Source organism: Parus major, chromosome 3 (genome assembly GCF_001522545.3).
Source record: "Parus major isolate Abel chromosome 3, Parus_major1.1, whole genome shotgun sequence".
Classification (NCBI taxonomy): domain Eukaryota; kingdom Metazoa; phylum Chordata; class Aves; order Passeriformes; family Paridae; genus Parus; species Parus major.
Window position 1 is genome coordinate 72,303,998 of NC_031770.1, and position 16,125 is coordinate 72,320,122.

General features: G+C 34.2%; 1 protein-coding gene across 4 annotated transcripts in view; it reads left to right on the forward strand.

The window, feature by feature from the left end:
• ASCC3 (activating signal cointegrator 1 complex subunit 3) overlaps positions 1-16,125 on the forward strand; it is a 252,815-nt gene that overhangs the window by 60,472 nt on the left and 176,218 nt on the right. For all 4 annotated transcript variants that reach the window (XM_015621225.1, XM_033512859.1, XM_033512860.1 and 1 more), the window contains 2 exons: positions 5,181-5,381; positions 5,841-5,981. In XM_015621225.1, the coding sequence (XP_015476711.1) occupies positions 5,181-5,381; positions 5,841-5,981 (342 nt within the window). The remainder of the gene's footprint in view (positions 1-5,180; positions 5,382-5,840; positions 5,982-16,125) is intronic.

Consider the following 16,125-nt stretch of genomic DNA (forward strand, 5'->3'; position numbering starts at 1 on the left):
TATAGCATATAACTCTTCAGGTACTGCACTCTGGATGAGATATAATTTGTACTTACTTGAAGAAATTGTAATGCTGATTATGGCCCAAAGCCAGTCATAAGCTCTATTTGGTATGCTTGTATAATTTTTATAGCTTTGTGTATGCTACTTGTTTCTGCAAAAATTGTTCCCCTAAGTCCAATGAAATCTCACTGATATGATTTGGTGCTAAATGGAGCAGATCCAAACATCATGCAGTTTTTCTTTTACATGTTAGAAGCCTTTGCTTAAAATGTGTATGTGCACTTTGAAAGACAACATTTCAGTCTGTGGGGCAGGTAGGAAATTATATTCTCAAATAGTGTTCCTAAGATAATATAAAAATAATTTTACTTTATACTATTTATATAATTACATTTTTATTTATTTCTGTTTCTAAATCTCATGAGCTACCACTTTTTCATGGAAGTAGCAGAATATGAAAAGTATCATCAGGAGAGAGAAGCTGTCAAAGTCCCCAGGTGTAACATCTATGTTTATTTCTGAGTGTGCCTTCAGTGACAAAATAGGATTTACACTGGCACAAAAGTGCTTTAAGTGTATAGATGCATAATTTGAAGGAAGGGAGAAACTACTAATTATGAATAATTCAGAAGGATAGTGGGAATACATTTATTAAAATGTATACGTGTATATACATACATATAAAGACATATGTTTGTGTGTGCGTATGAGTGTATATGCACAGATATGTGTTTTACAGCTGGAACAACATTCCAGAGGACAGCAAAGGGGAAGGATGACCTAGAGATTATTTATGTGTCAGAACAAGGGACATCAGAGCTTTGCATCCTGAATTTCATAGTTATTATGTAAAAAAGCATGGATTAGTCCTACTATTACCAGTTAGATCAATTGGCTTTTTGACTGAAAGTGTACTAGAACAGCTGACTGCAGAATGGGATTTGTTTCACCTGAGAAATAGAAGGTACTTTGCATAAAATAATTCTTCATTAAAAATAAGCCAATGAATAGGGAAAATGCTAAAAGCTCAACCTTGCCTTATGGATGCAATGGATTATCTCTAAGATAAATGGTAGTAATCTTATTACCTTGTTATAATATGACAAAAGAAGACATCATTACAGAGCATTTCTACAAGGTCTTGGTAATGAATTCCAACACTAAAACTCTGTCTTAAGTGCTGATGGTCTGTGCTATTTAGAGCTGACACTGCCACTACTGTGTCGCTAAAGCAGTTGTGTTTCTGAGCTGAAGCTTGCCTGCAGACTGAACTGTAAGGGCTTGTTCATGAGTATTACTTTAATGACTTAAACAAATTTGTCCTATTTTTAAATTGCTGTCAGAGCACCAACATACAAATACATTTCTGATGAAATTTTTAATTTAGAATATCTTGATTAAGTGTCATTTATTCATAAATGCATTAGTGGTAACAATAAATTCCATGTGAAAGAATTAGAAAGCTTACTGAAGTAAAATCAGGGGGTTTATTCATTCACGTCACAGCTGCTTTGAGTATCATCTGGTTTGTGGAAAGAGTTGCTTCTCGGTGGTTTTTCATATTGATTCATACTTGTGTAAAAATGGCATCATCTTAGGCTTGAAATGCTGTTAGTTGAGAGTAGCACTGATTGTATTCTACTCAAACTTCCTATGGTTTGTATTGAATTCTAGGGATAAATCAACTGTAGAATAGAAGGCTAAAAATGTTGCATCTCATTCATTTTCAGTAAAAAACTCTTTCTGCCATCCAGTGGTTATCAGTCCTTCAAGCGAGAAGGGATTTCACTGGTTTATCTGAAAAGGAATTGGTCTGTAGAAGCCTTGGCTGATGTTTACGTGCCAGAGGGAAAAAAATTGTTTTCCATTTTAAAATTATGTAATATGTGCAAATGACAATTTAAAAAACCCAAATCTTCTAGTACCTTTGTCAGTTGTGGACTTTGATGCATACTGTTTGATTTCTGTATGCTGCCTTACTATTTTATAAGGGCAAAACTACTGGTTTTGGATTATGCACTTGTACTTACTGCATGGAATAAAATGGAATTTAGAGGAAAGATAATATTTTTTCAATTAATGGGTAGTTGGTTTGAAGATGTCTTAGGATATTTTTTCCTCTGGAGGTACTTTCTCTTGTAGCTTTTTTAATCCTTGGTATATTCCTGCAGAGTTAACTTTCAAAGATTATTCATTGATTGTTTTGTGTTTCTGAATTTTCTGTATTGATTTTTGAATGCCGGCTTGAAAATTAATTAGTGTGTTGAATGAAAAACTAGGTTCTGATTCAGAATACCATTATTACAAAAAAGTTTTGTTTTTTGGTTTTTTTGAGTTGTTGCTGTTTGGGTTTTTTTGTTTATCTTTATTCTGCTCTTAATATTCCTGTTTCAATAGGCTTAGCATCTTTCTAGAAAACAAGCTGAATTTCAATTTTCTAATGTGCTACACAGTTTCCTCTGTTTTTTTTCTGGAACATCTGTTTTTTTATTGCTCTTTACTAAGTCAGTCTTTATCCATGGTGTTAATATTTTCCAACAGGAAAAGAGACAGGAAATTATTTTAATTTTTCTAAATATGTATTTATTTTTGCTTACAATTCCATGTCCTAGGGCTATAGTATATATAATTTCTGCTGAACATAAAGGAGAAAGATGTTTTACAGTACACACTTAAAGTTTAAGAGAAGCTAGAACAGCTTATTTTTATAGGCAGTAAAAGATCTTAAGAAAAGATATATTTAAGGGTATTAGCAATCACACTGCTGTAAGGTGATCTGGATGTGTAAAGCCACTGTGAAAACTGGGTGACTGTGAAAAATTCCTGTCCTCCATTTCTGGACTTAGGCTGGGCTTCATTTAGACAGCAATGTTTCTGCTTTTGTTTAAAAACTACTTCTTTAAATAATGTAATATTGTGTAATGTAGTGTTTTATTAGTTTAATTCTGTAATCACCAGTTGTATTTGTGAGTTTCTTTCTGTAGATCCTTTGTTATAAAGGCTGTAAATGGTGTTCATCAGTGGAAACTTTATGCACTGTTTATAATAGCTTCTAAAAGCAACTCAGTGGAATGGAAGGGAAAAGGAAAAATATAACCAATTACAAAGACCTGTCAAGAAATCTGAAAATGAAATAACAGGCAAGTTAGAAACCTAAAATGACTAAGGAGGCCATACAAATAGCTGATTGAGCCCTGATGGCACCAAGATACTCAACAGGTCTCCAGGAAAACCATTAATACTTTATAAGAGTCTCATTCATGAAGATGAAATTAATTTTGAAGATGACACACAAAGTACACATTATGTATACAAGACTTGGTACAAAAGAAATAAGATTTATTTCTGTACTGTTGCAAGCAGAGTAAACTGTGCAAAAATAGTGACAGTTAAAACTGTTGTAATCCTGAAATTCAGCCACTAAAAAACTGAAGAAATTTGGTGAAAAGTGCATGAATTGGTTGCATTAGATTCTTTGTTTTTCTTCACCAAAGATAATGGTTGAAAATAGATGTTTAGATATCTTTGAGATTTGTCAGTCCTACCAATACAAATGCACTTCATGATTTGAGAAGTACTTTTTCAGTGGGGCATAGGAAGTTTCCAACCCAAAAGCTTTAAGACAAAAGTAGTTAAATTGAAAAGGACCTTTTTCAAAAAGAAAGCGTGTTGATTGCATAGCATTTTCATTGACTTCTATATCAGTAAATGCTGATTTTTCATGTTCAAAGCTATCTAAAATAAAACTGCAGTTGGTTAGTCATTAAGTACATCCTTCCTCTAAATTTAAGAGCAGAGCATTTTCAGTTTTTGTGGAAATGGTCTATTAATTTAAATTTGTAATTTCTATCATAGCCCCTCATATAAGACTACTACGAGGAAGGTGCAGCACAATCACAGACTTAGTGTTGTTTGTTGAAAATTAAGTGAAGTATTTGATGTAAATAGCTGATGAAGTCCTCATTCCTAAGCTTGCGTTATTTGGGGAAATCCTGCTCAAATAATTTTCTTAGTATTGGAATGAATTGGGAAGAAATTTGGTATTGGAGAGGCTTTTACCAAAGGAAACCACTGTAAATTAATTAAAGTATCCAGAGTAATAGAAAAGGAGATCTTTAGAACATTCTTTGATACTTTTGTTGTTTCCTACAAGTAAAGTAAAAATAACAGTATTCGAATATATCAGTAAGATACTTTTCATTCTTTGTGGTAGAAGCAGTGCAGGTAATTAAATCTGTAGGAAGAAAATAATTATGTATTCTGCAGTCTATTTTAAACAACGGTGAAAAGTAACTAAGAAAAAGTAAGTTTATTAGAAAATTAATTTTATATTTTAGGGGCTGTTCTTCAGTTGCAAAGGTTTTATAATCTTCAAATGCAGAAATTGCCATTGTCTGTATAGTTTTTTTTTCCTGGTAACAATGTAATTTTTCAGTGAGACCAATAGGAGAAAAGTATTACTGTAATTGATGATTTGTACTTTGTAAGATTTAAACATGTGTTAAATGATAATAAGCATGATTTCCTGTATCAACTATAAAATTTAGTTTTTTAAAACAATCTCTAAATTTGTTTTGGACTATGCATACAAGTTTTATGATCCTTTTGTTGACTGCAGTCTGTTGTGAATATTGTTTGAGAAAGGTCTGAAGATAAACAATTGCAAGATGGAGATTTTCTCAGAAGCAAGAGAAAGTTTTTGCTGAATATGTGTGTCTGTGTTTGCAAAATTGAACTTGATTGAGTTCTGTTGTTTTTCTGCCTCATCTTCCAATGGAATAGTCATAGTTTGTCATCTTAGATTTTGAGATGTATATTATCCTTTTCCTGTTAATGCTGTTTTACTGATGCAGTTCCATATTTTACAGCTTATTAATTTTGGTCCCACTCTTGAGTAAAAAAACATTAGGTGCTGAAATACTAGCATGGGGCTAGAGATTTTGTTTAATTTTAGGAGATGTTATCATGCTACAATTTTTTTTCTTTATTGATTCCCTATTTGAGGATTGGGTAGAAGTGGTACCCTCAGACTAATAAATGTATTATGACAGGTATCTAAAGGTTTGTTCCCATGTGTTCTTTTTCTTATGATTAAGATATGCATAGATACACAGACACGCATACACACACGTGCAAACATCTGAAAAATCCAAGATATGTGTGTGTTTTTTTGACAGATTGGACAACTTGCTTTTAAAGGCATGAAAAGACTAAACCGAATCCAGTCCATAGTTTTTGAGACTGCCTACAACACAAATGAGAACATGCTGATCTGTGCCCCCACTGGAGCCGGGAAGACGAACATTGCCATGCTGACAATCCTTCATGAAATTCGCCAGCATGTCCAACATGGTGTTATCAAAAAGGATGAGTTTAAGGTAGGAGTTTATTGAACCAAATAACAGCTTTTTAACTTGTAAGGTAAAATCTATTATACATTATACATGAAATATGAAATCACAAGGTTTTCAAGGATATTAGACTTTTCCAAGTTAAAGATAAGGCTAGTTTTGATTTACTTCATTATTGTTAAAGCTATTCTTACTTGTGTTCTAAAAATCTTATTATGTGCATAAACAGCTATGAAAATGCATTTAGCTTTCATGCAGAACCAATTTTCAATGTGATGGGGCTGTATAAACAAAATCCATTGTCCTTTAAACAGCTGCACACTTATCCAACAAAGATAACTACTTTTCATATATCACTATTAAGATTTTTCACTGTAAGCGCCTGGCATCATATTTCACAATAAATTGTGATTTGTAGTTGTTGCCATGAAACAAACGACATTGTGGGGTTTGCTCATTTATCAAGTGAGTGTTGTTTTGGTGCAGATTGTGTATGTTGCTCCTATGAAGGCTTTGGCAGCCGAAATGACAAATTACTTCAGCAAGCGTCTGGAACCACTTGGCATTACTGTGAAAGAGTTGACTGGTGATATGCAATTGTCAAAAGGCGAAATTCTGCGAACACAGGTATGCTTAATCTTTTAAAATACTGTTCTGTGTGTGTATTTGTACATTTTCATAGGTACACTGCTCTTCAAACTCCTTGCAACACTATTGGTGAAGCAGCTGAAACATTATTACTACAGCTGTAATTACAGTGATTGTGTTCACTGATATTAGTTCAGAATTCTTCAATAAAAACCATCTTTAAAAAGTTTAAAGTTTGGTCTGCAAATGGTAAGTTCCAAATAAATCAGAAATGCTGTAACAACATTGTTACAGATATGTTAAAATAACACCTTCTTTTTTATTAAAAAAAAACATAAAACCAAAACAAACAACAAAACCCAACAAACAAAAACTACAGGTTCCTGTTAATGGCTGATCTTACTGTTCCTCATATGTCCTTAAAAAGAAGGTGGCATCACTAAGCTAAACATTTAACATTCATAAAAATCAATAAAATTTGTGGGTTTAGCCTTTTAAATAGGATTGCATAAATGGAGATTATTTTGTTTTAGCAGACACGTTTTACCATATTTATTTCAAGCAAACTCTATTTGTATTATGTGAAATACCATTTTTCAAAAATCTTAAGATACTTGTTCTTGCATACAGTTCCATGTGATTACCCTTTCCCCTTCTGCCTGGTCGAAGAAACAGAAAAGAGAACTGGTTATATTATCAATATGGGCATTTATAAATGTAACTTGTAGTAATTGTTGAAACAGATGAGTGATATTTCAGCAGTCTTAGCTTTGAGGTATTTAACGTTTTTACGGTGAGTGGACAGAAAAACCCTTCACATGACAAAGTATGTAATTAATACCTAGGAGGACCACTGCAGTAGTAACCCAGCATGAAGCTGTGAATAGCAATTAGATGTATATGCATACCTATTGATACATATGGTCACAATACTGTGGTAACCAATAAATAGCAATCCAATATCAGTGACTGACAGTAAAATCACTCATACTTTATCAGAGTGACTTTGCAACACCATCTACCTAAAGTCTGAGTTTACAAATTTAAAACAAAAAAAGTTTGGTAGGAACTTTTAGTAATTAAAGTTATTTAGATACACCAAATTACCATTTTAAATTGCTTCCTGTTTTCACAGTACTTTTCAGCTAGGGCACATAATCAAGTAGATCATGGTTTTAATAGACAGAGAGATAATGTGCAATCACTGCTGAAACTGAAAGTGACAGTAGAAAAGCCTGCTCTGAATGTAAGGACAAAGCTGGATGAACAGAATGAATGTAGAATGGAAAAGTGCTATTTATGCTTGCTCTTCTAGTTAGCAATATAATTCCTACAATCTCACCTCATTATTAGTACTCTGCTTACAGCCAGTAAAAAAAGTAAGGGAACAAAAGAAAGAAAAAATATTGCAAGTTTTATTAAATAATTTGTATGGGAAATAGTTTACAAAGCTGAAATTTATTACTCTAGGAAGGGAACTCATTAACATATACAGAGTATTAATTTAGAGGAACTTAGTAACTTGAGTGTAGGAAGACTATCTGCTTCATCATGCTTTTTTCTTTCAGTCCAGCATGACTCTACTAGCATAATTGCTAATTTTGTTGTGGAGAAGAGGCAAAATCAGATTGATGTATAAAAATCAAGGAGAAGTATAAAAGGGAGGATATGGGTAAATTTTTTTTTCGTCTCATTGCTTTGAAATTACCTTTTTTTTTTCACCTGAAGCTTACCTTCAAGGGATTTCTGCGGTTTCCTATGTATGTTGTAGTATAGCAACACTAATTTGAAATGTATTTGTAGTTTCCAAACCTTTGGGGAGAGTGGAGATGGAAGAAAAATGGTCTCCAAAAGGGGAAAAATTTGGAAGTCGTTGTATTTGTGACCCAAAGCTCAGTTCCTACATTGTCGAAGAAACTGTAGTTTTAAGTATTGATTAATTTCAGTTTTGCTTTTGCTTAGTTTTGTGTCTTTGGTCTTCAAAATATTAGGAAGGATAAAAGAAAAGAAAAATATAAAGGCTAAAATTCTGGGACAGAGAAATAACAATTTTTTCTATTCTCTTGTTTGTCATAGCTAGTCAGTCTTATGATTAATCAGTAATGTAGAAGGTAAGGACGAGGGATAATGCCAATCCAAGTGTTACTTGGTTACTTGCTGCTACTCTTCTTGAAGATTCTGGAGTCCAGCAGTGTGCAATGTTTTATTGCTGCATAACAAAGTGCACAGCAAGTATGTAGTGTATTACAAACAGAGGAAAGAGACTTGCTTGAACTGGATCTTTCTTATTGCTCTATATATGTATTGTTTTCTATAAAAACCCATGAGCTTTCTTTGCTCAACTAGGCACTTAAAACCACTTCATCCAAGCAGGTTTCTTTCACCGTTTTTTACCCTGTATTAAATTGATTCTTGCTTCAAAACTTAATTTTACTTGTCAGCTTCTCTAATGCGTGCATTTCTCAGAAAGGAATACTCTGATAGGTGTTGCTGCTTTATTTATAGCTTCAGATTTGCTTTGCCAGTCATTGCTCTGTTTTCTAGCCTTTAGTAGTGTACGTAATGAAATACCTTTGTTTAACAGAAAAGCATTTTTTCCTGTAAGAATTAATGTTACAGCAGGTATATGCATGCACACAATTTATATATACAGGGACAGTATATATCATGTGCAGAGTAAAAGGCAGAGAGCAGGATCACCAGCTGAAGTAGATGCTGGTATTTCAGGCTGGATAACTGTTTCAAAATATCTCAGTTGGTACTTCTAGGGACTGAAGGCCTGATATGTATCTCCTGTGACAGTTGTCTTCTGCCTGTCTTCTGAGCAGTTGCATTTTCACCATCTTTTTTTTTGTCCTCAGGTGAATCAAATCAGTCTCAACAAAAGATGTAAAGATAAGGTGATTGTCAGGTTAGAAGTAGTGCTTCAGTGACAATCCTGATAATTTTCTGCTTCCTTTCCATCCTGCTTGCTTCATCCTTCATACTTTGTCTGTGTATATTTAAAGATGTGTTCTTTGTAAGTTATTACATGTAGCTGTTGTGCTTATCCTGATGAGGAAAAATTGCCTTATCTGACAAATGGGTAACTGTCTCCCTTCTCAGGGATGCACCCTTAATGTGCAGTGGGAGCTACCTCTATTATTTTTTCTACAAGTATTTTTAAAGGTATAAATGCTAGCCAAAAAAAGGTAACAAGAAATTTAAATTTTCCTTTCCATTATGGTGGAATAAAATCTTTTAAATATTTTTGAAAAATTACAGTTAAAAAGGTCTATAGCACATTTTTCTAGCAATAACTCTGTGCTTTCCATGTTGTCATTTATACCCATCCAGAAGGTAGACATGTTTCTTGCTGCTCCATACTTTTATGGTCTTATACATGATATGATTTTGCTTCCATACTACTATTGAATATTCATTAACATTATTATGGTTCCAACACACTTCATAATCTTTTGAAATTAGTTATTTCTTATTTTAACAATAATAAAACTGCCTTAAAAAGAAAAACAAAAATAGCTTTTTATTGAATCTTCAGTCTTCTAACTTGCTCCCCACGTCTTATGCATTGAAAGCCACAAATACAAGTTTAACATGGGATCTGTGTTAAACCTCTGGGACAATTTCCCTTCATAGAAACACAGAATGGTTTGATGTTGTGTTTGCAACAAATGCAATGTAGTTATAGTTATCTTTTAAAGTTTGGAGAATACAGCTGGAATTGGAGCAGTGTAGATTTATAAGGTAATCACCAAGTCTGAAAGCAGTGCCTTGCCCTGGGCACAGTGTATTTATTGTAAGCTGATGGTTGAGTGGCATCATGCCTTAACTTGTGCACAACAGTGGTAGCCTCTACAGAGTGCAGAAATGCCTTCTGGCCTTAACACAAAGTTAATGGCCATAAAAAAATGTAGAAGATAACTTCTTTTTAAAGTTTTATGCCTACACAGCATGAAACAAAGTTAAGATCCTTGGCATAACATAGTAAAAGCTTATCAAAGTTTCTTCCACCATTATAAACTTTAAAAATAGTTTTTGAAAATTACCCTGTTAAATATATTTTATTTTCTTTTTAAGAAAAGTTATTTTGATGTTTTATTACATCTTCAGTTTGTGTGAATGTTTCATACTCTTAAACTCGTACCTCAGCAGTTTTGTATTAGATGTGTTTTGTTATAATCAGTGTCAACAACCTGCGTTCTAATTCAAATAAGTACATATAAGTGAGACAGACATTTTGAAGTTGAAATAAGTTTTCTATAATGTTTTTGCTTCAATTTGTGTCTCAGACCTGCATTTACAAGAAAAATTACTTTCATTGGTCTTAGATTTCATTTCCTTTGAGGGTTACCAGACTGTCATGAGCCTTGCTTGCTACAGATATGTATTAGTGTTAAGGCCAGATCACAAGTGCTTTCTGTGTTGCTAAAATTATGTAGTAGTTGGAGATAAATCTGGTCAAGTATTGAAAGCAGGCTAATTACCCCAGCCTATAAACCTCTACATATTCTGTTCCTTCATTCTCATGCTATTGGAGTTAAAGGGATTCAGACAGCAGGAAAAGGAAATTTACTGTTATAAATATTATGAGAAAATGAATCAAACTGTAATTGTGGAAATAGTCCTGATTCTGCCACTTCTAAACTATTGAATATTTTTGAACTCTTTAGGAATATAGATTTATTTTCTTAAAAGAAAAGCATTTCTATTTCTTGATCAAAAATTTAATTATACAGAAGGCAAGGTTATTAATTTAAAACATATTATCAGATTTTTTGTGATATTTACATAGTACTCAAGTATTTCAAGGTCCGCAGAAAAAGTTGTATACATTTATTGAGCTGCAAGGCTTGTGTCAACATGGGCCTGAAAGACATCACAGAAAAAGACCTCTCCAAAGCTTCTAGGTTTCTGCTAGACTCCAAATATCTGTCTTTTTTTCTGTCACAGATTTGATAAAAATTAATCTCATGTCTGATTAAAGAAGGGGGTATCAGAAGCAAATCAGAATCTGTATCTGATCTTAGTCTGCTTTCAACTTAATGTGCTTCTAAAACATTCCTCCTTAATGAAGGCAGGAAGTAGGAAAACTATAGGAGCATTAACCCTTTATAAAAAACAAACAACTAAAACAAACCCAAACACAAAAAAGCAAACAAACAACAAAGACTTCATTCTTTATGAACTCTAAAAAATTCCATGATGTTCAAGAAATCAAATTCAAAGTTTACATTTTTTGGTGTCATATCTGGGTAGTGAAGAAAGTCCTGCTAAACCTGACATGCACTGTCATTTAGAAAATGGGCATCTGGTTGTCATATTTGTTCTCTTCCCATTAACCTGTATAAACTAAGGTCACGTTGCTTTCAGAGTTGATTCTTAACATTGCTCACTGTTTATGTGAAAACCATCATCACATTTCGCTAAGAAAACATCCTTCATAGGTTTAGAAAAGATATCATTTTCATTTGCGAAGTGCCAGACATGCCGAGCATTTTAAAAATATGAATGATTTCCAGGCACTCAGGTCAGAGCAGAAGGAGGGGAGGAGGTGCTCCAGGCACTGGAGATTCCCTCACAGCCCATCAAAAGCCATGGTGGAGCTGATGTGCACACTGCAGCTCTTGGAGCACTCCACACTGCAGCAGGTCGATGGTGCAGTAAAGGAAAAGGTGGAGAGCTCATGCAGGAACAGGCTCCCGGTAGGAACTGTGCCTGTGGAAAGAACCCGTGTTGGCGCAGTTTGTGAAGGTGTATCCTGTGGCAGGGATCCACAGCAGAGTGGGGAAAAAGTGTGAGGAAGGAATGTCTGAGATGAAGTTATGGACTGACTATAACCCCCGTCCCTGACATCTGGAGAACGTGGGAACAAAGCAGTGAAGTTGAGCTTGGGGAGAAGGGGGAATAGCAGGGAAAGGTTTTTAGATTTTGTCTTTGTTTCCTCACTATTGTACTCTATTTTTAATTTGCAGTAATTTTCTCCAAATCAAATCTGTTTTGCCCGTAACAGTAATTGGTACATGACCTCCCAGTCTTTTGTCTTGACCCATACACTTTTCCATCTTACTTTCTTCCCCTGTCCATGAAGGGAGGGGACATGAGGGTGGTTGGGTGGGCATCTGCCAGCTGCAATAGCTCAGTGAGTTTTAGTTCGAGTTTTTTTTAAAATAAAGTTACTGCTTTCACTGATTATTTAATTTTGAGATCTAAAATCCAAGTGAATTTTGTTTAGTTTATTGCAAATTTTATTAGCTGGTTATTTTTCTATTTAACTTTACCCAGCTGTTTCTACTTGAAATAAGAGTTGTTTAGAACAAAAGGGCAGTTCTTATTGAAGAACACAAGTGATACAACAGTATTGGTGGTGTCTTTGTAAACACTAGTGTTGTAAATGGAAAGAGAATTTGTGTAAGCTGCATTTAAATTGGCAAATACATTTGTCTGATTACTGAAAATAATGCTTTTCTTGACGAGAGGAAATAGCTTGAAGGACCAAATGTATTTTGACATCTCAAAAATTAGCTGATTAATTGTACTTCTGATGGCAAGACAGAAGTGAGAAGTGAAGCAGAGACCACAAAAGCATCAGAGCTGAATAGGACAAGTAGTTCTGAGAACGACAAATGGCATCAGGACTTCTGAGTAATATGGATGATCACTCTGATAGATTCTGTCAGCCAATAGACTCTGATATTAAGTCATGAAGGCTTTATTCCCTATTGGAATCTGTTACTAATAAAATGGAATAATGCTTTCTTCTCAAGTTCTTAACTGCAATATAAAACTAATCAAGTCCAAAACTATTTGAAGCAAAAGAGGGCTGTAAAGTTGAGGTGCCTGCTGTTTCACCTACAGCCTTATTTTTCACATATACTGTTTCTCATTTCCTGCACTTTTATGGGGTATAGAGATGCTTCTAAGTAAAAGCAAATAGTGAGGGTGATTCCTGCTACTTTTCCTGTGTGCATTTTATTTCATTTTAGAGTATTATATTCTATGATATTCTGCTATGTATGTGCTTCCCACTTCATAGATATACAATCTCCACTGTTAGAGGCTGAATATGCATATACTGTGACTTGTTCTTATTCATATAGTAAGTACCTGAGATAGTGGTTCCTTACAGTAATAAAGATGATGTCATCTTGACATGCATGTCACCAAACTCGTACAAAAACATTTCAATTTGTGAACAAGATTTATGAATGTTTTTAATTCAGAATATCGATAGCCCTTCTCCCATAATAGTAATTCACAGGCTATTGTATTGTATGACATTTTAACAGAAATTAACTGTAGAATCCTTTTTTTTTTTAAAGGTGGGTGTTGTCAATTGCTATTCCATTTGTAGTACCACAGCATTTTTTGAAAACTATATGAAGAACTTAGACTGAAAAATTGCATAGAATGTACAATCTGAAGTGTCTTTGAAGCAAGATAGTACTGCTTTTTCTTGTCTCTTGGTGCTTTGTCCCTATCTAATCTCATTTTTGCTTATCCAGTATATTTTGTCCATCTCTGTAAGCACTTTGATGTTAGTCTTCTCTGAGTGACCTTTTGCATGCCATTGGTTTTTTACTTGCAATTGTTGCAAACATCTGTATTACTGTTGACTATAGATGCCAGTTTTTTCCTTCCAGGAACAAAATGGTGCTTTGGATGTGCTAGATGCAATAAAATCTACAAATCTCTTTTGGTATGTGTAGTTAAACTTTCATGAAGTGGCCTTCAGAAGTGATCCAGAGATTATAAAGCTCACAGATACTGAAAAACCCTCTGCTTTTCAAGTTGCTCATTTCAAAAACAGAGTTTAACCTGGTTAATATTCCTTCTTCCAGTATGGCTAGAATGCAAAGTAGTGCTGGATTCTATGCACACCCCTGGTTTCAATGGCCGAATATCCTCTTTTGATCAAAATTTGGACTGGGACAGGAAGACATCAAAATGTAATTTAAAAGAAAGAAGGAAAGAAAGAAGGAGAAACTTGCCTCTCTTTTGCGAGAACTTCCTGAATACTCCTTATTACAACCTTGCTGAAAGAAAGCTTTCTTTCTTCTGAATTTTCAAAGTTACACACAATCTAAAAAAAGTCTTTCTTTCTATAAATGAGGTTAAGCCTTATCTTTCAAATGAGAGAAATATACTGAAATATTTAGGACAGAAATCCTTGCTAAACTGGAGGTCTGAGTCAAGAAGGATCAAAATCTTTTTTATACAGTGGGATTTCTGTGTCCCAAAGTCATCTCCACTTCACGCTGTTGTTTCCATATGTATTTCCTTTGTTTCAGAAGTTCTCCTAGTGTGCAAAATAAAATTTTGCTACCTGCTTCATAGAGAATGCTATCTTCAGGGAAAACTGTGTTTTAAAAATCCACGATCCAGGATCTCTTTGAGGCAAGGAGTCTTGATGACACACCACAGACTCTTACTTTTTTTTTCTATCTTACTTTAAATTTTTTTTCCGTAAATATGAATTGTATTTCTTAATTAGTGTTTAGTTCTGAAAATATGAAAATTAAAGTATAATCAGAAAGGATGTGTCTTTGTACATGTGCAAGATTTGAAATGCTGTGGGGTGTTTTAAGGTTTTGATCGTGGCAGTCTTTTCACCAGTAAGGCGTGTACACTCACAGTTGATTGCAGTCACACTCAGGTTTGGGACCAGTAACACTCAAGTCCTCAGCTGGGCTAAATTCATTCTCTTCAGCTTTTGGAGGGAGAAACTGGAATCCTGAAAGTGTTTCAATAGATAAACAGAAGGAAGAAGAAGTTACTCTCTTCAGAGATCCAAAATAAGAAGTAAACGGGAAATGAAGGTATAACCTGGATTAGATGAATCTGCACTGACTACAGTCTGCAGCTGCAGAAGAAAATACTTATATTTGAAGCCCACTTCCTTGCAGGTCGTGCTCAATTCTGTAATGCTGATATGCCCATCTAGCTCATCTCAGGAACAAGCTTTCAATTTTTTAGCACTGTAGTGTTATTTCCTGACCCTTTAAAGACAAGGAAGGAATATTTCTGTGGGTGCCATTTTTATGAAGGCTACGGTTTTCCAGTTTTCATACTTCCTTACACCAACTTGGGGAAATAGTAAAGCAGGTAAAAAATACTGATGTTAAACAGCAGAGAGACAAGTTTGAGCCTGTGATGTTAATTCTTCAACTGAACTCTTTAACCCTCAGAAATAAAGGCAATAAACTCTGCAACATCATGTGCAGGATTCTTGATTGTCTCTGATGATGAAACCTATTAGGAAATAAATGAAGTTTGACTTGTGTAAGAGATTGATGGATATTTTTTTCAGTGGGTTCAGTTAATAAACTAATTGCTTAGTTGAAATGTCTGCATTTTTTTTGTTGCTGGAACAACTACATTGCTTTCTCAGGCTGATGTTATCAGTCTGCTTTCAGTGATGTACTTCTTTTTTTTTTTTGCATCAGCCTTGTACCCTAGTGAAATTGTTGGAAGCCCTTCTGATTTATGACTCTTCCATTAATATATGTGCTTATGACAGCTAAGATTTTGCCAGTGGGGCAAAGTACTTATACATCATCAAACAGTAGCAGTTTGAATAAAAAATAATAGTCCTTTATAAGGAACTGAAGGAACTGAAGGTGCTGTCTGTTTCTGCATTTATGGCAGATTTTACAAAAATCAGTCTTCCGTGCTTCAGAAATTAGAATCACTACTCTTCAGACATGCATTTACATTTTATTTCAAGCAATTTACTTTTGAAATAGACAGATACAGTTGTTTATTTTGCTAACATGCCTACTTGCTTATTGTAATTGCATAATCTGTAGAATTTTAGTGCAGGCTTTGACTAACCTACTTTGTGATTAGTAATCAAATGTCACATACTATGATAAAGTGTGCAATTGACTGGCATTCTTTGCTATGACTCACTTGGCTAAAATCTCTATTTTGATTGGGCGTAAAGGTGGGAGTTAATTTTTGGTTTAGCAGTAAAAATCTAGTTGAAATAATGCCAGATAAAATTACAGACATTTTGAACAATAGGAAAAAAATTGGTTTATGTATTCTGTAGTAAAAGGATATAAGGTGGGGTTGTTTTGTAATTGCATTCTTGGTAGTGTGAGCCCTTTTATTGGAAGTAATTATATTCATGCCTGGCTTGGCTACTAGAACTTTTTTTAAACCATTTTGAAACCAGAAG